This window comes from Bactrocera oleae, chromosome 2 (genome assembly GCF_042242935.1).
Source record: "Bactrocera oleae isolate idBacOlea1 chromosome 2, idBacOlea1, whole genome shotgun sequence".
Classification (NCBI taxonomy): domain Eukaryota; kingdom Metazoa; phylum Arthropoda; class Insecta; order Diptera; family Tephritidae; genus Bactrocera; species Bactrocera oleae.
Window position 1 is genome coordinate 75,763,817 of NC_091536.1, and position 24,667 is coordinate 75,788,483.

Sequence of the window (24,667 nt, forward strand, 5' to 3'; positions counted from 1 at the left end):
CTTTAAACTCTTTTACAATAAATATTCAGCTACAAATTAATGGACTGATCCTTGAATTAAGTCATTCTCGAAAATCCCGAAATCGAAGTTGAAGTAGCAGTCAAGTATACCTACTTAAAGTCATTATTTCCCAAGTTCCTTGTGCTTGGTCTGAGACAAAGATTGAGATGTCGCTGATTAAAGAATATTGGCTGACCGCATTTGAAGCCTTAGATAAATCAAAAGTGATCAGATCATAGCAGAAGGTAGTGAGAACTGAGCTAGCACTGTAGCTTATGAATCTAAACCGACGGTAGAGCGTAAGTGTTTTATTAGCAATGGATAAATAAGCGTCTCACTATCTTTAGATACGTGAGCGATGAAAGTGATTGGTAGTTCCCTCAAGTTGGAGTTTTTATACCATGCTGTTTCTACGGTACCAGAATTGGCCCGGTTTCATCTGTCCAAGGGATATCAAAAGACTCTTTAGTTCTTCTTACTGCCTTTAGTTATATCCTGAACAGAGTATATTATGTTTGACACGAAGTTTGTAAGACACAGAAGGAAACGTCGGAGACTTATCTCTTTTATCTGACGAGATATCATCACGTAATTTTGCACGAATTATTGTTCAAAGCAAAAATATAATTCTCGAAGAAATTGTTCAGATCAGACCACTATAGTATACAGCTGCCATAGAAACTTATCGACTAAAATCCAGCCCTTGTATGCAAAACTTTTTAAAGTGAAACTTCTATGCGCTCGTTGAGCTGTAATTCCAGTATCGAATGAAACGAAAAAGCGACAGGAAAAGGGAGGGTATGGCGCGCGTGGTGGGGCAGTCGGACGGAAGGAGACATGGGAGAGAAACGAAAACGCGACAGATACGGAGTAGTGTTAATGTTAGGGATAGGTTAATGCAGATAATGTTAATTATATTAATGTTAATGTTAATTCTCTCATTATTCTCCCTAAATTGCCAAATTTTACGAGCTCACACAGTAGACTTGACGGTCGGAATATTTTTTTATTGCCGAAAACATGGATAAACAATGAAGGAGCTGTGGGGTGTGTGTGTCCATTTCAAACGTCCCAATGTAAGAGTTGGTGGGGTAGCTGTCTACCTTAACACCACTTACAGAATAAATATTGTCTTTCCCCATATGATTTTGAATTTACAACAAATTAACTTTTTGGCTGTGAATGCGGCTACAGTTGAAGTTATTTTTGTGTCATAGAAAGCGGACAGAGTGTGGCAATTATTGTTCTTTACAACACTCCGAACCTGAGAATTAACGATATAATAAAATTCATACATAGAGCATTATTGGCATATGCTCCCTCTAGTGCAGCGGAATTAGGAGAAGATTGGCACACTATGCCAATGATTTTAACCGGTGATTTTAATGTCAAATTTGCCTTGGAAGAAGCTCAACCACTTGTACAATTTTTAGAAAGTAAATTTAAAAATGAATAATTATTTCAAGACTCAACAACCAGATCAGGCACGACAATAGATGCAATTTTACCAAGATATTTAAATGATTTACAATCAAGAGTTTGCATTTCATATTTTTCATACCACAAACCAATTGAATATTTTCTTGAACATGAAAGTATGGAGTGAATGAATAGATTTTTTATAAATGGAGGCGAAAACATCAACTATCTTTTTGCATTAACCTAACACCCTTAAAAATTCCGAATAATGAATAGTGGCTTCTGTTATCGGAGAAATATTTCTATCTCATAAAACTTGCTGGCTAGGGTGAGTATTTTCATTTCAAGCGCCCATCGATTTTTCTAGGCTGTTTGGTTTTTTATTTGGCGAGATATCTTCACAAAATTTCCCATAAACTGATCGATCGCAATCAAGATAAAAATCTGTTTATAGCATATATTATAATAGCCATATAATATAGCTATAAGAAATACCCTTCACAGTATAATAGCTTCGGTCGAAGTTAACTTTTTTTCTTGATTTTCTTGCCCACCCCCCGTAAATTAAACATGCCGTTCCTCATACATTGTTGTGTGTATAATGTAAGTATATAGTACTTATTTTTTTATTTATTTACTTCTCAACAAATTATTTTGCGATTCACCAGCTTTCAATTAAAACATGGAAAATCCTTAGTGCTGTTCTCTTCCGATTATTAATAAAAGTAAAATTGTAAATAAACTGAATAAAAGTAAGCAGATAATAGATCACAAAATCATTGAATTACTTTTGGAAGAAATTAATTTCAAGCAAAATTATTTTTATTTTTTTTATTTTTGTTTTTATTTATATATAAATACATTCGTCCAATAGAATAATAATAATAAACCTTACAGTTATTTGTAGCAGCTATTTTCGGCAATTTCGTACATATTTATTAAAAAAAAGTATATAGTTATTTCATTTGCAGTTGGTGCAATTCCAAAAACATAAACAAATGCAACAAAAATGGTTATTATTTGTTGTTTAACTTTTGCAAACATTTTCTAAACAAAAAATCTTTTATTAATTATACATTTCAATAGTCAACAGTAAAGTAATCATGTAGTAATTATATGTAATGATTAGCTAAACATAAGAAACCAACGGAAAATAAAAGCAAAAACAATATGAATTAGTATAAATACAATTGCTAAGACACTTCAGCGAGTCGTACAAATAAAATGGTAATTACCGTTATTACAAAAGCAATGCAAGAAATCTAAGGCTATATGTGTGTAAATAAATGTTTTATCTCTCTCGCTACTACGCTTTGTTACAATTTTTTTTCCTTTATATTTTTTTTTTGACACAGTAACGCAACTTGCAAATTATTTTAGAATTTTCGCTATGCACTAAAAGCTAGTTTTACAATTTATCTCATTGTTCAGCATCACACATCTCAAAATAAACACAGTTCGGCAATACAAAACGGTTTTGCGCAAGTTTTGCTACTTTTGTTTAAATTACTATTATTATTATTTATTATTACGGGAATTTATTTAGAAAATTATTCTCATACCCTCGTTTACTAAAAAATACAATACAAAAATCTCTTATTGCTACAAAACTAACAGTTGTCTATGTTCTTTTTTTTAATAATATTTTTGTTACATTTTTTTTATTTTTAGTTACTAAGTTATACAAAAATATACCAAGTTTTAAGTTGTACATAAAAAATACATACATACACTGTGGTTGGTGACTTTTTATCTATGCTACGAACCCTTATTAAAGTTCAGTTCAAAAAGGGTTTAATTGTAAAAAAAATTAAAAGCATTATGCAATTGTTGGTGTAGACGGTTTGCGACAGGGGAGTTTGCGTTTATAAGCTACAACTGAAGATCTTTGGTGTTGTAGCTGAAAATTTTATTTTGTGCTTGCGTGGTGTATTTTGTGGAAATCAGCGGAAATGGCGGAGACGAAGATAAATTTTGAAGATATAAACATTTTTAATGTAAAAGTCAATGAATTTTGAACACTTTAACATACGATTTTTTATCACAAAATTTCGAATATCAAAAAATATATACATATATAGCTTATTTTTTGGTTTCTTATTGAAAATAATTGATTTTGTTTTAATATTATATATTTTTTATTCAACATTTTTATTAAACATTTTTATATTATTATTTTGAATTCATATGTATTATGTCTTTTCATTTGTACATATGTATATAAATTATTATTTGTTTTTTGTTTTTAGGTATCTAATTTATTTTATTATTTTGCAATTTTTATTTGTTTTTCATAATTAATTAATTGAGACGATTTTTTTTTTATTTGAACAAGGGAAGTATTTTCTATCATATCATAATTTATTTTTTACAATTATTCATTGTTATTTATTAGTTGTAGGTTTTCTTATATCGTTGTCGCAAGTGAAAATGAATTTTGAAAATAATTGTTTTTTCATTGATTATTAATAAAACAATTAATTTTGATTTTTCAACATAAGATCTTTTTAGCACAAATTTTCAAGTATCAAAAAAAGCAAATATTTATATAACTATGTTTTTATAACTTTTTATATTAATTTCTTTTATTTTTTAGTATTTTATTTGTATTTTGTTTTTCTTAATTAATTAATTGAGATGACTTTTTTTGATTTTAACAAAAAAAATTTTTATCACAAGGTTTGAACTATTAAAAATATACTTAAATAATTTAGTTTTGGTTTTCATATCATAATTATATAATTTAATTATGCAATGGTTCTGGTTGTTTTATTTCAATTAATTTTATTTTTTTTCTCATTAATTTTTTATCATTTTATTTATTATTATTTATGTTTCTTAACTAATTAGTTTTGTTTATTAATATTTTTTTAATCAATTTATTTTTTTATATGTTTTAATTTTTATAATTTTATTTATTAGTATTTATATTTTCTAATTTTTTTTATTCATTAATTAATAATTTTGATATTTCAACATAAAAAATTGTTATCACAAAATTGCAAATATTAGAAATGTACATAAATAATATATTTTCAAATAACAGAAATATACATAAGTAATTTATTTTTGGGTTGCAATTATCCATTTTGTTATGTAATAGTTTAATTTGTATTATTTCAATTGATTTTGTCAGTACTTATTATTTTTATTTTTGAATTTTATTTATTACTATTTGTATCTTTCAACTGATTTCTTTTTATAATTTTTATAATCTTATTTATTATTATTTATATTTTTTAATTAATAAATTAGTTATTTTCATATTTTCCCATAAATAATTTTATATCACAAGGTTTCAAATATTAAAAATGTACATACATATATAATTTATTGTTGGGTTTCATATATAATTATTTAGTTTATTTCATTTATTTATTTTTTGTTGTTATTTTTTAAATAATTTCAATTATTAGCTTTTTTTTTTAATTTTTTGATCAATTATTATGTTATATTTTATATAATTTTAATTATTTTATTTTTTATCATTATTTAGTCAAAAAAGATCACTTTTTATAGATATTATATGTATGTATATGTTTACAAATCTTCTATGATAATAATATATTACTTGAGGCGCCTAAAATAAAAAAAAAATAAGAAACTACATTCTCTCACCTTTTTCTTCTCATTTTATAAATTGTGGATATGTTTTTTTTTCAATTTTAGCTCGTTTTAACAAGCTTCGATCTTATACTCGATCTTTGATACATACAAGTATAACTAGAAAGTGTTACGTAATGACAGCTGTCTAGTTTTTTAGTAGTAAGAGACTACTAAACTAAAATTCAGAGTGCAAAAGAGAAAGTTTAGAGAAGAAAGAGGAATTCAGAAAATAATAATAAAAATCATCAAACCCATAAAAAAAAAGGTGAGCGCCAACAGTCTTTAGAAAAACTAAGCTTGATTTCAACACGACGCAACGTTTAATAACATTATATGTATATAATCACAGAAAATCCCACTCCCCAACGCAAACGTCGCGATTTTGAAAGAATTTTTTTATGGTTGATTAGTTCGAAAAAAAAATTTATATTAAAAACATTTTAGGCTTACAACAAACACACAGTTGTAATTGTCAACTAAAGGACCAATACAATTCATACTTTACACATTCGCATTGTGTAACTATTCATTACGTAAAATTTTAAAAACAAAAAAATGGAAAATGCTGCACAAATGTATGTGGCAACTAAACAGCAGCAGCAGTAGCGCGCGCCATGCATACACTTCTCTAACAGTGCCGTGACAACTCCACGTCCGCCAAATTCAGTTTTGCAACGTCGTGCAATGCATGCTTCTACGAACCGCCAGCAGTTGCCGCCGCCGCCGACGCGTTGGACCGCGGTGATATGGGCGGCGAGCGTGCGGTGCTGCTTGCGAGGCTAGCGCTAGCGCGCATCTCACTCACATAGCAATCGCGGCAAACGCGTACCGCCTTTGTCAGTCCATATTTGGGCAATGGTGCCGTTGCATTGGAGCAGACACCGCAGAATACGCCGCCACAGTTGCGACAATGATGACGCCGCCGGAATGCGGTGAACTGTGTACGACAGCCCATGCAGCGTGGCGCCTTATCGTCTGGCACCCAGGCGGGCGGTGAAATGCGTACATTCACATTGGCGTTGCGCATCACGTTGGAGGTGGCTACAGTGGCAGCGGCGACAGCGTATGCGTTTGGTGCTATGAGCGCGCTGGACGGTGGTGATGCTCTGCTGCCTGATGTATTATTATTATTGTTGTTATTGTTAACATTGTTATTATGATTGTGACTGTTGACGGTGTGCGGCATTGATGTGCGCTGGCTAATTGGCGAGTTATTTTCCGACGAGCCGGATGATGATGACGACGACGATGATATGGGCGATGTGCTGCCCACCGAATCGTTACGACTTCGTCGCTGTCGTTGACCGCTAATGTAGGCGCTTAAGCGGCTGCTCTGACTGCCGACAGTTGTGGCAGCGGTGGCAGGGGTGGATGAGGCCGGCGTCGCGCCAATATCACTGTGATCTTGATCACCTAAACTGCGACTGCGACAAACATGCACGCGACCGGCTGGTAGACTAGACGGCGTTGCGTTTGACTCAACTACGTCTATGGTATTGCCACGCTGTATGGCGCCGCTAAGGGAATGCCGATTATTGGTGTTGCTGTCACCGCCGACACTGCTGCTGCTGTTGTTGCCACTACCGGAACCGCTGCCGTCGCCGCCATTATTGTGGAATACACTGTCCAGCTCGGGATTGACTTCTTCGGCTGAATAAATGCTCTGATTGGAGCCGGCATTCTCCTGTATCACATCTTGTTCGGACGCGCGGAATTCAAATAATTCCGATTCCTTTGGTTTTTCGGGTATATCCAAATCCTCCTGTGCCGGCGACATATTCATGAGGAATACGCTGCGCAAAATTTGGCGTAAATCGGCGGCGAAATTGGTCTGCAGCTGATCAGCCACGCCGGCTATGCATACGAAGAGGCGATGCAACAGATTTTCAATACTTCTATGAGGAAAATAGAGTTAAAGTGAAATTCTCTAACTAAAAGAAGGCAAAACACTTACTTAAAACGTTTGCGCGTAGCCACTTTTATTGCCTGACTAACTTCACTGGGCGCTTGTAGCGGATGTGTAACAACCTCCGACAACGAAGATGCGCTGCTGCTATCTGCGCTCGAGGTGTTGCTTTGACTGGCGGCCGTTTTAGACGTCTTATTCTCTTTCACATCACTTAGATTCCCAAGTTCCGCCGAATTGGCGTCACTACTAACACTTTCTTCAGCAGCGCCGCTTTTCGCCTTCGTCGTTTGTTCATTGCGGCTGCGATTATGCCGATGATGATGATGATGGTGATGGTGGTGATGATGGTTGTGGTGATGATAAGGATAATGGCGACCTGGCGGACTTTTGTGACTGTGCGCGGTGTGTGTTTGCGCAAGCGCGCAGCTACTATGGTCATGATGATGATGACGATGGTGTTGATGGTTACTGCATTGACGCTGTGTTTCCTGCTTCCCGCTTGACGCACTGTTGTTGCTGCCTTGTGTGGACGAGGATGAAGAGGAACTTGCAGGTTCACAACTGCATGCGGACATTTGATCACTTCCATTGGGACTGGTCAGATTATCACTGCTACCTTGTGAAGGTGGTGATGACTTTGGTGAGAGTGTTGTGGTTGTTGTTGTTGCAGCAGCAATTATTGTCGCTTTAACGCCACTCTCAATGGAGATTTGTTCAGTTTGACTGCTTAGACGTAGACGTCTTAATGCTGCACTTGTGGTGGGTTCATCTGGGTAGGTTTGTTGATCTTCTTCCAACTCCACATTGGCATTGCTGGAAGCATCATCTTCACTGGCTATGAAATTGCCCGTCAAAGGAACTTCTTGTGGCTGCAGCAAATTGCCGAAATTTGTATTTGGAATGAGATAGCCGGTAGCACAGTCGGCTGATACCATGTCTTCGTTCTCACAATCACCGATCACAACTTCGTCATCGTCAGTTTCGTCAGCTACACCTCCGTCAACGAGCATATCATCATTATCATCAACGTCACCTTCTTCTTCATCATCATCATCATCCTCATCCATCTCATCATCGTCGTCATTTTCGTCATCATCCGTCCAGTCTGCTGGTGAGGTAGTTGAACTATTCAATACTGCGGACGTTGTCGATGCCAACGAATGTGATGGAGTCGGTGAAACGGCGGGTGTCGAAAGCGCCGAACTATTGCTAGAGGCCGACGACATCGAGCGACGGCTGCAAGAGTCACAATGGGACTTATTGCAGTTGTTGGATGTGTCTGCACCGCTACCAACTGCTGTTTTAGCAGTTCTCAGAGGATGTTTTGGACTCATTGTGCTGGAGTTGGGAGTAGGAACTTGCGTCTCCCAGGTAGTAGCGGTAAGTGAAGTGTCGCTTAAATTATTGTTTCGTTGTTCCAGAGGATGCGCAAGAGTCTCCTCAATTGTGCTACTGGCAGGATTTTGTGTGATAGACGCATTCGTGCTGGTAGTGGTGCTGTTATTGTTCCGTTGATCCTCACTCGGCGCTTCGATGCTGCTGGTGCCGACTGGCAGCTGAAAGTGGGGAGAGAGAAAACGATTATTAGTAATATTCAATGAGAATTATTAGAGATTATTTGAATGATTGAATGATTGATTTGATGATTGAACAATGATTTTGTATGTCAGCTACAGGCCTTAGTGGCTCGATATCGATGGTTCCGGCAAATGAGGAGCTTCTTATGGAGAAACGGGCATGTGCAAAATCTCTGGACGATATCTCAAAAACTCTCCGACATTTGCTTCTAGGTATTACAAACTTCGTAGCAAACTTAATATAACCTGTTCAGGGTATGAAAAAAAACGTATATGTATCTTTGGATCACACTCACCGTTAGCTGAATATCCTCATTGGTACATAACAACTTCTCCAATTGTTGCAACTCACTTTTACTCAGCGTACGCAGTAGATCGCGTATTTTGATGAGAATTGTGCGAAATGGTCGAAACATCTCCGACAACTGATCGGCCGGCATATCCATATTGAGTGGACCTTTGGGAAAAACTACTAAACCCGTTATAATTGCCAAACGCGGAATGGAAAACATTAAAGCCGGATCGAATGTATCCACTTTGTCCTGATCGATGAGACCCAATTTGAGCGCACGTTGCAATGTCTCCGAGAAGAGCACACATATCATTTCTTGCATCTCGTACTCGTCCTTTGTTTTCACCTGCACCATAGCGCTGACATAACGCAATTCGAATTCGGCAAATAAACGATCGAATATTTTCAAACTCTCATACAATTGCTCTGTGGTGGAATCGTTTATATCCAAATGTAGTGTTTTGCTATTCGGCACATTATTTCGAAGGCACTGATCACGCAACAAGCTGCGCACATTACCCAAACTCTTTGTGACCGCCTGCGCCAAGGGACGCATCTCTTTGCTCTCCTGTTCGCGATGCATTATCGATGAGCCGGCAGCTAGGCACTCGGCGCCAAACCATAACTGACCGGCCAGATTTTCCTGTAGCACTTCTTCGGGAAATTTCGCACGAAACGCACGCGGATGACGTTCGTCGCCAAGCAGCTCTTCCATTATTAAATTAGTAATGGAGAGTACTTTGTCCTTTGAGAGAGAAAGGGAGATAGAGAGAGAGAGAGAGAGATAGAGAAAGAAAAAATAATAATTATTTGTATAAGCTCTTGGTAAAGTAAGTGCAGAGATACTACCTGTCCCTGTCGCAGCCGGCTGACAAGACGTGAACAGCGATCTGGCTCTGCGCGCCCATCGAAGCTGTCCAATTCGCTGGCGACGGCTGTGAGTGAACGATCTGCATGATAGAAGCGTGCTAGTAGAGATTTGTCATCTGCCTGTAAGTACAAAGTGGTGGAAGTGGCTATAAGAATCAAGTTGGAAACTTTAACTTAAATAAAGATTATATGTTTATAGGTTAGCATAAAATAAAATAAAAATTATAATTAAACAATGTTAATAGAAAAAACAAAATTACGAAATTTCCAACAATAATTACCCTACTATGCAATTAATTTGTATTCTGTAGACAAAAATTCAATAAAAGTATTTCTACACTTGACAGTCTAAATAGACTGACAGTGAAATGATTGACTGCCTTGCATTATCAGCGAGAGGATTGCAGGCAAATAATACATATATAGTTTGACAGTTTCTTGTATTTGTGGGACGAATCAAAAAATATTCAGTTCCAAGTCTAGAAAATTCCATTATAATTTTATTATATGTACATATATATGTATGGAATATATATTATATGTTTATACTACTGTACGCAGTGTAACTGTTAAATGGGTATGTACATACATATGTAATTTAGTGAAATAAGAAATTCAAGTTATAGAATATATAATATCAACACGAAATAATTAAAATAAAATAAAAATAGTAAAATAAGGGCAAAAAATATTTTATACTAAGAGAAAAATTCAATAAAAAAAAATTTTTAAATATTAAAAAAAAATTAATGAAAAAAAATTTTAATAACAACAAAATTTTTTTTAAAAAATTTATAAAAAAAAATTTATAAAAAAAAATTAATAAAAAAAAATAATAAAAAATATAATAATAAAATTAAGTTAAAAAAAATTTAATAAAAAATAAATATTTGATAGCAAAAAAAATTAAACTGAAATTAATTAATTATATATAATTGTCTTAAAAAATTAATAAATAAACTGCAATAAAAATTTATTTATAAATATGTAAAAGTTACAATTAAAAAATGAAAATAAATGAAAAAAATTTTAGGTCGGTGAAAATAGTATAAAGCACAACTTATCTAATTTTATCAAATTCGTATAAATTGTGTATTATTTTACGTAATGCCTAAATGTATGCAATCATTTAAGCTTCATCCTCAGCTATGCTAAAAATGATGGAACTTTATCTATTATTTTTGGTCTTAACCTTGACTTTTTATCTGTTAAACGGGCGTTTCTATAAAATTTTCTATCCAGAGTTAAAATTTATTACAGGGATCAAAATGAGGACCCACGGTATGGGCATCTGAAACCAGTATATAATGAATTGAAAGAAGTTTACATTTAGCGGCATCTTTAAAAGGGTAAAGGGTAGAGAGACGGAAAAATAAGAGAGAGAGAGGGAAAGAAAAACGAGAGACAGAAAGAGGAAAAGAAAAAGGAGAGAGAAATACAGGGATGATGGAACAAGTTATTAATATGTGAAATGTCAATTATAGTAGACATAACTAGTATAGTGGATTGTAAGCGTAACTTAATACTCAAGACATTGAAATGCTTTCAAAAAGGAGTTTGAAATTAAAAATATACAAGTATGTACATATATAAAAAAATAATTCTTTGTTTATATATTCGTTCACTATACTCTATCGCGCATACTCAAGAGCTCAAGTTTTTCCAAACGCATATTTTTTGAAAATGTATACTTTAAAATACTACGATTTCTTAACGTTACACGAATTAATGATTAAATCTTTTTTCGAAGATTCAGAGAACCTCCAGTAACATAGGGATACTCCAGGATAGCGCAATTAAATATTCATTCCAGTAAAAATATGTACATACATATATTAGGGTAGACCACACAAAATCTATCTATCTAATCAACTTGAATCGCTAATGAAAAAGGTATATTAAAAACTCCAAAACACCCCAAAAATAAAAATAATATTATTCTTTTTTTCAATCGATAGTTACTTCTGTTGTCGAAGATTTCACCATTAGAAATTATAAAATTGCAAATTTCACTGGAATTAGTAGTAATAGTAATAGAAATATAAATTTAAGAACACCCCTAATGTTGCTATGAAACTAGATTCTTAATTTTAACAATTACACATATTTAAATACATAGAAATTTCAAAAGGAAATTAAAATATGTACAACTATCTGCGAATGCCCACACGCTTTCCGAAACACGCACGTGTTCGCTAGATAAAGACAAAATCTATGACTTTATAACTATCAGCTATAAAGTAAAATTATCAAAATTCATCCGGCATATAATTTGCGAATTTATAGTCAAGTATACGCAATATATTTACAAGTGGGTGTGCGTGCGTATGTTTATGTGTATGTGTGTGTATGTGTATGTATGCACACATTATTTTCATTCGATTAAATAAAAGTGTTCAGTAAAACTATCTGATAATTACGTGCATATTTACACACATTAAATGTAAACAAACGCACATACACACACACACACATTCTTACAAATGCCGCCAGAGTCTAGATGCTTTAGGTAAGCATATGGTGCGAGTATCGAGGGCAAACATCGGGTCAATAAACACTGGAATTAAACACACGCGCAGAAATCTGAACAGATGATTATGTATAGATATGTGTGTGCGTATGTACATATAAAGGAAGGCATCTTAGAGGAAGGCGTAGTAGCGACAACGAGCAAAAAATGGGCGAACGAAATACAAAGTAATGAAATCTACAGCAAATTTAATTCGAGTGTATGAGTAGAAAAGTAAATAATATTATTAACATTGCCGCAAATTAGTATGCAAACAAAATTACACATACATATATACATACATACAAGGTATGTACATAAATACATGATATGTACATATATACTTATATAAGTATATGGTATGTTTGTGACGTGCGCAAAAAAATCACAGAAAGCGAAATGAAGCGACTAAAAGACCAGTTTGAAGCACACATGAGGCGCTATGCTAAAAAAGAAGAAGAGAAAATGACCTTGGCGATGCGCAAAACAGATGGCAATCGGATAAATAAATAATGATAGTTAAAATGCAACAAAAGCGGTTCATTATCATATTTATATAATATATACTTGTATTTACATGCTTGTAGATAAATTCATACACATGAAAACTATTTGTATGTATGTATACTTGTATGTACATATATATATGTATATATAATATTTGAAAAGCACATAACTGGATGAAAATACGAAGCTAACAGCCAAGCTAACGGGCTACGTTAACTTCAACGGAATATATATCAGGAATAAGCCGGACCGCAAATTCACGCTTTATCGCAATTGAGTAGAGAAAGACATAAAAATGAATGGTGAGACAACGAAAATTGAGGTAAAAGGAATATTAAAAATTATTAAAACTCGAATAAACACATTCAAAAAGAAACGCTAAGTTACATATGAAATTGAAATTAAATAAATGAGCTGAAAAAGAGAAAATACTCATAGCAATGTGTGAACGAAATTTTTAGTGATCTTCGATTCTGCCAACCTTGGGCAAGAGTGAATCGACAACAAATTAGTCTGAATCGCATAAGCTGGTGTAATTAAAGGGAGATAGAATAAAAAGCATACATTTTTTGAAAGAGCGCAAGGGCAGAGAGGAAGGAAAGAGTCAAACAAAGAGAGATAGAAAGTGAAAGTGCTTGCTTTCAGTTTTGGTACCAACTTACAATATTTACATATACTAAACAATCTAAATATTTATTTTAAATATCTCTAACATTTTCGATATAAGTATATGGTATAAAGTTAACAGTAGGGGCACAAATAATTTTGTTTGGTGGGCGGGGTCTAAGGAAAGGTACGCTTCGATTTCATCCCTTTAAAATATCTAGGGGCTAAGAGAAAATAATGATCGATGCTGAATATTTTTGATATATTTCAAATAACATCATATGGAAAGTAGACGTGGTTGTGAAAAACTTATAGACACTTGGAAACTTTAGCAAAAATCTCGTCTTGAGATTGAGCAACATTTGTTCCAAATCGATAGAGTGACCGACACATAAAAATAAGTTTAGGAAAAATATAGTAAACACAAAGTCAAATTGCTACAAATATATAATTAAATTAAAAGAAACAGCAAAGAGATTGACGCCGCTTTAACATCTGGGTCACCGCCAAATCAAAGTGTGCGCTAAATGGGGTCAACACAAAGTAGCGGCATAACGGATACGTAACATATTTTCAGCTGTGACTTTTTAACGGTGCAGAATTTAGGCACAAGTTACAAAAACAAAATGGTATTTGTGTTTGTTTGGAAGAAAAAGATGTCGCGACACCTTTTAATCACACTTACTAAGTGGTGTTGTTGCAACAAATGCCGACTAATTATTCGCTGCCACCGTGCGCGATAAATCAACACAAGTGACAGATGTCGCAATGACGATAAACTGTTGACGCCTCTGCTGCCAACAAGAAAACAAAAACACAAATTGAATCCAGTTATGAAAAAATTTCCAAGCGCTAAAACACACACACACACAGCAAAGTTGCGCATGAGTAAAAGCAGACGGTTTATCAGTTTATAGGGTTATTGGCGGTCGATCGGTTTTGCAGCTCGCCACAAAAAAAAAATAAAATTAAAAAAACAAAAAAGTAAAAAACTAAAACAAATAATAAAAAATAAAAAAATGTAAAAGAAAATAAATAAATAAAACAATAAATAAATAAAACAAAACAAAAAAAAACAATGCATACACACAAGCAATCACAACATAATTGAATTTCCTGCACACACTCATGTGTGTATACGAACGCAACAGCAAAACTTAGCGAATAAACGAAAAACATAAAAGAAAAAGCGCGCTAAAACGAGCGAGAAAATTAAATTGAACTTTTGTTATCATTTTTTTAAATTAATATACCTTTTTTATATTTTTCTTCGGCTTGTTTTTTTTTAATTTTTTTGTTTAATGTTTTTTTTTTTATATTTTTTTATATATATTTTTTATATATTAATTTATTTTAATCTTTTTTTTTAGTTATTATATTTTGAATTTTATTTAATTTTTTTAAATTATTATTTTTTAATTTTATTAAATTTTTTTTTAATTATTCTTGCTTTAAATTTTTTACAGTTTTGTATTATTTTTTATACTCGCCACTGTTTATACTTTGCATGAACTCCAGTGAAAAATACGCAGAAAGGCATAAAAGAAAAGTTTAAAGTAAAATAAAAACGCTTTTGAACTTGTTGTTTGCAATTTTAATTTTTTTATATACATACATACTTTTTTGTTTATATGGTTTTATTAATTTCTATTTATAAAAGTTTGTTTATATTTTAAAATTTTTTTTTTTTATATACTCGCCACTGTTTAAACTTTGAATTAGCTTCAGTGCAAAAAGCGATGAAAAATTTGCACACAAACAACAAATAAGTTCAGTCAATTTTGCATATATGTACTTAAATATAAATATGTAAATACATATACTTGTATGCATGCATAAGCGTATATGAATGTATATGTGTGCGCGCTAATTGACTAACTGAACTGACTGTTTTGCTTGCTCGCTGTTTAACTTTACAGGTTGAACGCTTGGCCATTTGGCAGTTATTTGGCTGATTGGTTAGCGGTGAATGCATATATGTATGTATGTATGTGTAAGAGTGCGGGGCATTTGCTCTTTTATATCATTCGCAGTCAATTGCGCAGTTCACAAAACGTTATTCGCACAAAAACCGGTAAATGCAAAGCAAGAGACACAAAAAAAAAAAACATAAAGGTATGCACATATGTATGTGTCGATAATGATATAAAATGCTCAAAAACGAAAGCCTAGTGGTTAAAAATGAGCGTACATCTGAAATTCGCACATCAGATATGTACGTAAATGAATGGCAAAAGTAAATGCGGTTTGAGGTAAGTTTCAAATATGACAGACTTTGAGGCACAAGTTGTCTATATCTAAACATGTGTAAAATCGTTTATGCAGAAGAAAAAAAAATTGTGATTTTGTTAATTGCAATAATTTGGCTTTAACCGAGGCTACCGTCAATTATGACTAATTCATGGAAAAAATCTTGCCATTAAAGATAATGGCCTCTTAGATTTCAGTCAAAATAGAGCTCACAACTATATCACAGAAGAGAAAATATATATTTATTTTCACATATAACATTATTATAACAACAATAATAGTATATAATTTTAGCAACTTATATAAATATGTAAGAAACACACCAACTGATTTTAAACTTTTTGTCGAATAGAGGTCACTTTGAAGAAAAAAATATTACTAATTTGAGAATTCAAAATGCTAAATTTATATTTAAAATGCAAATTGGAAAAGACCTGAACTCATAAGTTCTTACATATGCCACATATATTTTTTGTCGAACGAGTTGCTTTCCTAAAAAAAAAATATATTAACTGGAAATTCTTTTAATTTAGATTCAAAATTAATTCGAAAAACGTACGACTGATATTTACTAGAAACGGTTGCCATTTACAAATATAATAAAAAAATAAATCATGTTCCAGGAAATATTTTTGTAGAAAAAAATGTTCGCTGCCACATCATTTTTAAGTTTAATTTACTAAAATTTACGAAAAACTCTCCCTGGTAGCTAGGACAATAGTTAAAAACATTTATTAAACTTTTTTAGCGGGAAACTTCCTGTGAAAGTAACGTTATTGGCCATGTTCCGGCCGACACTTAATCACGAGATTTAGGCTGTTGAGTAGACTATCTCACTGATCTAATGGATTTAGACAGATTTCGTCACACAAAAATAATTCTTAATCTCGTCACCGAGGTGATTTGAATGTAATCTACTCGAAATCTCCCTGCATAACCCTGAGCGCCATCTGTTTGCCACATTTTGTTTTATCATAACCGATTTTGACACTACAAACTGTCAAAGTGAACAAAAATTAAACAAACCAATAAAATAAAAAAAGTTAAGCAATATCAGATAAATAAGTGAAAATTGCAGTAAAAAGTATCAAAAAGACTAATATGGAGTTAAAAAAAGTGTAATGTGGGAAGAAAAAATGCCACAGCTTCGATCGGCTTGTCAGAAACAGCTGTTTTATAAATCTCCAATGGCAGTGAGGACAGTTAAGATTAGTGAACAAATTAAATGTAATATAATCACTTAAAAATTTTGGTGAAAACATAATATAAAATAATTTATTAAAATATTTCACGTAAATAAATATAATAAATTTAAGAGGCCACTCGAAAAAATTGTACTCACTATCAATAATCGAATAGGTCTCTCTAAAGACCAAATCAAGGATTAAGTTATGTTTTTGCTCAGTTTTATAGATGATTAGATTTTTTTCATATGGTAAACTGAAACTGCCAAACAATTTGAAATAAACAAAAATTTCGCAGGAATATAAGGACTTTAGGCTTCGTTTACTGAGGCACTCCCACTGCTACAGAGGCGTAAACGCTTCTAAGTTTTTTCATAACGTTTTTTCGAAAATGCTACGAGAAATATCTTCTTTATATACATACATAAATTTAATTTTTTAATTCCATTTTCGTCTGAGTTTTGCAATTATAATAAATGAAACGCAATAACAATATGAGTTACTCACACAGCGAATTGCTTGTTCCACATTTTATCTACGACATAACAACAACAAAAACGTTCTATAGAAAAAGTAAAAAAGCGAGCTCTGCAAACAAATATTCTATTTGGGGTGTCTAACTGCCCTTGAACTTAGCAGACCATGTAAGAATGCTTAAGAAGTGGCAATCTAAATTGATTACAATTCATAATCATAAGCAATTACGTCACAAAGACACGATATGATAAATATATATTGTGTATACGAATGGAGATGTATTGTTAACGACTTGGAATGTCACGAGTAGCGGCCGCTCACCTCAGCGCCTGTTACCTTGGCTTACACTTAGGTTAAGCGCACGAATCCGCAGTCTTCATGTGAAAAGTCTAATCGGAAAATTCGCTGTCACTTCGAAGCGGCACGCAGAGAGAGTCTTTACTCTCGCAGCAATTTTATATATGTATGTGTAAATATATTAACGTATAAACAGTAATTATAAACAATAGAACAATAAATAAACATTTTAAATATACAACAAATGTATATATATACGAGAATATGTTACAAGCCATAAAAGCTTGAGAACCAAATAAACACACCTAATGAAGATATCAGCAAGATAGAGAAGCTTTTAATCAAGAAACAATAAAGTTCTCAGACAGAGATGGTGTTGAAAATAAATACTGAAAAAAATATGTTGAAAAATATATTTATATATAAAAAAATTAAAAAAAAAAATATACATAAAAAAAATTAAAATTAAATTAAAATATTAATATTAAGATTTAAAAAAAAACAATGAAGTTTTCGAACATATTATTATTTAAAATATAAGAATATGCAAAAAAAAATATTAAAAAAACAAATTTTTTTTTAAAGAAAATTTAATTAAAACAATAAAGAAAGGTACCGAAGCTATAATACTTTTGACCAAGAACTGGATTTTGATCGGTCAGTTTGTATGCCAGCTATGTACATATGTATATACTATAGTAATTCAATTTGAACAAATTGTTTGGAGATTTTACCGTTGCCTTGGACAATAATTCATGCCGAATTTCGTCAAGATATCGCGTCGAAAAGAAAAGTTTCTCATACAAAAACATGATATTGGTGGTTCAGTTTGTATGACACCTACATATATGCTATGGTGTCCGATATCGGCGGGTTCGTCAAATGAACAGCTTTTTGGGAAAAAGAGCAAATTTAAAAACTGAGAGGCTTGTTCGCTTTTGAACAGACAGACAGACAGCTAAATCGACGTCATGCTGATCATTGATATATTTTTATACGTTTCTTTCCGGGTGTTACAAATGTTGGCAAACTAAATATTAAAGTATAAACATATTTGAAAAAGTAAAAAAAAAAAATGGTGTTAAGTGGTAAATGGCCTGATATTCCAACTGTGCGCCTGATTGTTTACGTTCGCTGTAATAACAAGTAGTTAGCTGTGTGTGTGTGTGTGTGTTAGGCAATTGGCCTACACTGTCACTGAACGTTATTGACCTCAAACCGAACAAGGCGCCTCACGGTGCGTGACTCATGTTGTTAGCTAATAGCAGCGCTGAGCAACACCTCCTGCGCAATGTCTGCGCGAGTGTCCATGCGGCAGGCATATATGGAGCTGAGTATGTGTGTATATGTGGGTGCTGCCAACTCATAATATTCATAAACACTTATGTTAATACTTAAAATCGTACAGTTTTTGTTTGTTTTTGTTTTTGGGCAACACTGAAGTGGCTGCCTTATGGAGGCAATAACCCCCAAATATCTTGCCAATGACCGTTCCTCGCCCGCCTCGTGTGGCAGATTACGAAATCGAAGTGGACAAGGCTAAATGGCAGGGACAAAATTTACGAACTTCGAACTTATTATGTGATATCTATGTATGTATGTATGTGTGTGTGGCAGTATGTACTTGTACGTGCATACAGAAAGCCACAAGTGTGTGTATGTGTGTGGGTGTATTTTTGACATGCGATGACAAACGCATGACACATACCTACTTGATCTGCAGTATGAGAAAATCGACATTGCTGTGTCATTAAATGAAAAAGGATGAATTTTATGTTACTGCAGAAGTTTCTATTTTTTTAGCAATTTTTTTGTCATTGCTCAATGTCAAACCTTTGACGGTCTTGATATACACACATATAATATTTATACAAATAAGTTATATTAATAAAGAAGAAAAGTGTAATTTGACAACTTTTCTGGTGCTGCATTGAAAAACAAATTATCTATACTTTTTTTTTATCAATTCAAAGTTATCTTTTGACGGTTAAAAGTTATCATATTTTGTATTGATTATAAATTTTCTGAATCTTTTCTTGTCGGTTAAAAGTTAACTAACCCCTTTTGATCAATTGAAAGTTATCTGAATATTTTTTTAAGGTTAAAAATTATCTAAACCTTTTCTTTAATTTAAATCCATCAGAGTCTCTTTTGACAGTTAAAATTTATCTAAACCTGTTTTTATGGGTTAAAAGTTATCTGAATCTTTTTTATCGATTAAAAATTAACTAATCCACTTTTAATTGACTAAAAGTTATATTAATCTTTTTTATCGATTAAAAATTAACTAAAATTCTTTTTATCGATTCAAAGTTAACCAATCCTTCTTTAATCGACTAAATGTTATCTGAATCTTTTTTTCGATTTTCGGGCAAGATCACTTTGAGTGATAAGATTAAAATCGCTAGGTGGCGTTGTAGTCGTATTATTTGAAAAAACTGCATTCAAGACCTTTTTCAGCCAAAATTCGAAATATGTACATATAGTATTCAAAAAGATCTAATATATATATATATATGTATATATATATATAGATATGGCGAAAAAAGTATATGCATATACTACTTTCAAGAGATGAATCATATTCTTTACCCTAAGTATAAGTCTTCGTACAATTTTCGGTAGATCGAATTTTTCGAAAAAAAAATTAAAAAACACAAAAGTTAATGATTTTTGGTACATTTTGTAAATTGTTTAGCAGTGTATACTGAATTTTCAAATAGAAATAGCTATCAGAATTTTTTTTACTTCTCATATTTGTCATAAAAATAGTCGCTCTAGAAGAGTATTAGCGATATTTTTTATTGGTTTATCCGGTAAATTTTAACACTAATAATACTTAGAACGCAAGGTTATTTTAATTTAAAGCCTTACAATGTAAGTGCCTTCTGTTTAAGAAACAAGACTGTAAAGAAACTCACTATTTACCGTTATATAAAATTTAAACTCAACCTATCAATCTATTTTCAAAAGCTTGTAAACTTTGAATAAGTTTAAACGTTTTGCTTTTCTGCAATATACTCGTATAGAAAGTGCACGGTCTAGTGTAATTTTGTATTCTATTCGATAAAGTATTCACTTTTATACAGTAATCATGAGGTCTTCTGATTACTGTTTATTAATCGCTTTCTAACGTGCATCTTTGCTGTTTTAGTTTCTTTAAAAGTCAACAAATATGACAGCTAAACGTTGCCTACAATTTGGCGCATAAAAAAAAAACATTTAACGCAATCGCAAATTTAGTAAACTTTCATTAAATTTTACAATTCCCTGAAAAGCATTAAATTTTATATGTTTCCAGATATTTTTAACAGAAAAATATTTCTACCCCACAGTTAATGATTTTTGAGACAACTTTGTTTTGTTGTTTAAGTGTAAATATTATTTTTATTTGTAAAATGCATTTCTTATTTACTCTTAATGGTTTCACATTAATTTTTTATAAAGTAAAACAAGTTTTTTACATTTTAATCGCCAACAACATTTCGCAATTCAAAGCGGCTTAGATGTTTACATTTAAATACCTGACATAACGAAGTTTCCATAATAATTTATATGAAGCAAAATCCGCTATAAAATTACCAGTTAATAGCAAACTAACGGGTTACAAGTATTATGTTAATTCCCATGAATAAATTTTTTAATCAAATGCGGTGACATCGCCGTTATAACGACGAAAGCGCAGTATTTTAATGACGAATATTTTTTAAAACTATATTTGTTTGACATGTGACATGTGAAGTCTTAAATTTGTTGTACGCCCAAGACCTTTATTGGTTATCGTAAGCAAATACGATAACGGCACACAAAAGCATTGTGACGCTAAAAAGTCTGAAAAGTTGAAGATTTATTGCACTTTTATTACGTATTAGTGAAATAAATTGAAACTCGACATATGTGTTGTAAACGAAAAATTGAAAAATCCCCCACGACAACGATCGGATAATTATTTCATAACAATTAGCGTGAATGGTTGGAAGTGGAAATGAGTCATTGCCAAGTTGTAATGGACTGGAAAATATAATTTGCTGCACGAGTACATGTTTACAACAAAATTGCACAACACACAGATACATACCTATAATATCTTTGTGTGGGTACCATATGTAAGTGAAAATCCAGCGAATAATTGCGGTAAAAATTTTAATTGAAAAATTAAAGCAAATTTTGTATATGTTTGACCTGAAGCGCGGAATTATTTAGTATGAAAAAATGCTGGTCTAAAACTACAAAAAAAAAATACGAGTCCGAAAAAAACCAGACCTGTAACTATGGTATTGAGTTATTTAGAAAAGTGTGTTTTTTTTTTATTAAACATTAATAAATTAATGCAATTTAGAACACAAAAAAGCAATAAGTACTTGAGAGCAAGCCGACATTACACCAAATTTCGAAATATGTATGTATATTCGAAAAAATCAAATAAACTTTATGTCTACATTTGTGATGCATAAAGCTGGAACCTATCCATTGGTTACTTGGAAAAGTAGAAATAGATTTCTTTAGCAAAAGAATAAGTCTCGGCAGACCCATTTTTTTTCGAAAACTTGTCCAAAAAGCTTATCGAAATTCTAGATATAAACTTTTAAATGTAAGAGATTTACAGCGATTTATTTTTTTATGTCCTTGCAGTCTAAAACTATATTTGATTTATTGACAATTTTGAAATTTTTTTATTTTACAAGAAACTATGTGCAATATTTCGATTGATCTCGCACACGACTGTTTTATGAAAAATGCGAAAAACAAAATCTGCGAACTAGTTCAAATTGAGTTAAAACTAGTTGTACGTGGTGTCGTGTAGTTCATTTCATGACTAGGTATTTACGTAGACAGCTAATCAATCAAACATAACAGGAAATGGCGTGTTGCTAAATACATAAAAGTGTGTTTGACAAGTGTTTAGGCCAAGATTTGATGAGTTGATGGATAGTTTTGAAAATCTGTGTTCATCCATTACAAATAGTAAACTATTTTTGAGGCGGCTCATTTGTTGGAACCGTCGACATCGGGCAACTATAGCATATAGCTGCCATACAAATCGATCGATCCAAATTTGGCATGGATTATTGTTAAAGCATCGATACAATTTCCGAAGAAATTATTCAAATCAGACAATTATAGCATAAAGCTGCGAATTAAACTGGCCGATCAAAATCAAGATAAAGATCGTTTTATAACTTTTATGCATTTGTGAAGGGTATTATAGCTTTGGTACAACCGTAGTTTACGTTTTTTCTTGGTAGGGTATTTTTCTTGGTTTAGATATTTTTTATTTAATTTATTTTTCATTTCAAATATTTTTAATGCAACAAAAATCGAAAGTGCAAAATCAAGTCAGTGCTAAATCATTAAAAGTACTGAGTAAAAAAAGGGGCGAAAATTGTGATAGCCAAAAGCAATCAACGTAAATGCAGCACTAGCCGCTGCTATATCAATTTCATAATCACCCAGAGATAGCCCTTGCAGCCACAAGGCTGTCATGAAAATGATTGCGATTTTTTATTTCCTTCACAGCCTTGAAAATGCAATATTTTTATGATTTCACGCCGCACAGCGTTGGTCATTGAGCACAAGCGGCGCAGCAGAAAGAGCGTGGAGAGCTACTATCCATCACTCATGGTTGCTTTCCAATTTTCACTGGCACTCGAGTTTCTTTCGCCAAAAGATGATTTAATGGCAGACAGACAGCTTTCGAAACGGTCACCTACATACAACAACAAACATACATACATACAAATATATAATATATAAAACAACAAGCAAAAAAACCTGTGTGATTTCGCAAAATGTCTTTTTTTTTTGGCACAGGCGAAGTGGCGCGTGCGAAAAGTGCTCCCAAGGCAGACACAAAGCAGCCAAAACAAAAAAAAAAAATAGAAGAAAAATAAAAAATCGCAAACAGTGAAAAAAATTAAAAACCGCTGCACCAGCTGATGCGACCTATTAGTGCAGAAGCGGAAAATTTCATTCATGCATTCGAATTACAATCGCTCTAGCTCGCCTGCCGTCTAGAAACGAAAAATCACGTATGTAATTGTGGCGAAATTGCATGCCTACCGATGATGAGACACGCCTATTTGCGTGCGGCACACAGGGGTCTAATTAAAATTTATAGACCAAGCGTGTTTTTCGGTGACAATTAGATAAATAACAACTACCAGGCGGTATGAATGAGGTGAACACAGATTTGACACAGTTTCGAGGTCACTTGTAGTAGGCATAGACAAATGTGAATATAGTAATTCAAAGCTTTATTAGGAAGTAAAGGTCAAACATTTCAACGAATGAGTACACAATGCTTAGCCTAAGCTGAAATTAAAAAGAGTGTTAAAAAATTAATGACGTCATAATCCACGAAACAACGCAAGTTCAATTGGTAGCACTCACATGTAATTTTGTTTTCTGAAAACGAAAACCTGGTATTGGTTTTGTAAAGAAAAAGATAACCAAAACCTATCATCTATGCAGTAGTTTAGGAGGAAGCTGAAGTCTGTCGAAGAAGATCTTCTACCACCCTAAGCTTATCAAACATAGAGCAAAGATACTCGGTTTTTTAGTATTCATAAAAGTGTTGTGTAAATATTCTCAAATTTGTGTTGGTTGATATTATTTTTATGAGAATTATTTTTATACCCTTGCAACATGTTGCTACAAAGTATACAAGTTTAGTTGTCGCCATAAAACGGTTTTGTAAAAAACTACTAAAAGTGCGATAAATCAATAACTAATGCGCCAGAGCCACCAAATTTTACATTCAAGATGGTGCAAGAAAGTTGTATAGGAGTTGGTGCCCCCGCCTATTCCCATATAGCATAATTTTAAATTCCATATGATTCTTTCACTTTTCGGTATACAAATCAAGCATCAATGAATACATTGGGATAAAACTGTGCACAAATAGTGCCTTTTATGTATGCCATCTTCAGTCTAAAACCGAAAATATCGGCCAAAAGTGTAAGATATATTATAAGAATTAGGAGAAAATGCTTTTCTGTTAATAGTATATCTCTGTGCAATCGGGTCAATACTTCCCTTAGCCTTCCTATAGCTAATAGAAAGATTTTCGAACTTCCGGCCGACTTTATACCGCATAGGTATATCTGACAATATGTAAGTTAGCTCAAAAAAATACTTTCTGATGGTGGGATGAATGGGATATAC

The 24,667-nt window shown here is 32.6% G+C and overlaps 1 protein-coding gene across 2 annotated transcripts in view; it reads right to left on the bottom strand.

Annotated features, from left to right (window-relative positions):
* Nucleotides 1-5,471: 5,471 nt before the first annotated feature.
* LOC106620504 (lateral signaling target protein 2 homolog) overlaps nt 5,472-24,667 on the bottom strand; it is a 54,736-nt gene continuing 35,540 nt past the window's right edge. The window contains exons 3-6 of one of the 2 annotated variants that reach the window (XM_036368562.2): nt 9,653-9,793; nt 8,808-9,548; nt 6,980-8,490; nt 5,472-6,920 (exon numbers count right to left, since the gene is read on the bottom strand). In XM_036368562.2, coding sequence (XP_036224455.2) covers nt 5,720-6,920; nt 6,980-8,490; nt 8,808-9,548; nt 9,653-9,793 — 3,594 coding nt within the window. In that variant the 3' untranslated portion in view covers nt 5,472-5,719. The remainder of the gene's footprint in view (nt 6,921-6,979; nt 8,491-8,807; nt 9,549-9,652; nt 9,794-24,667) is intronic. The other variant, XM_036368563.2, reaches the window with a different exon arrangement.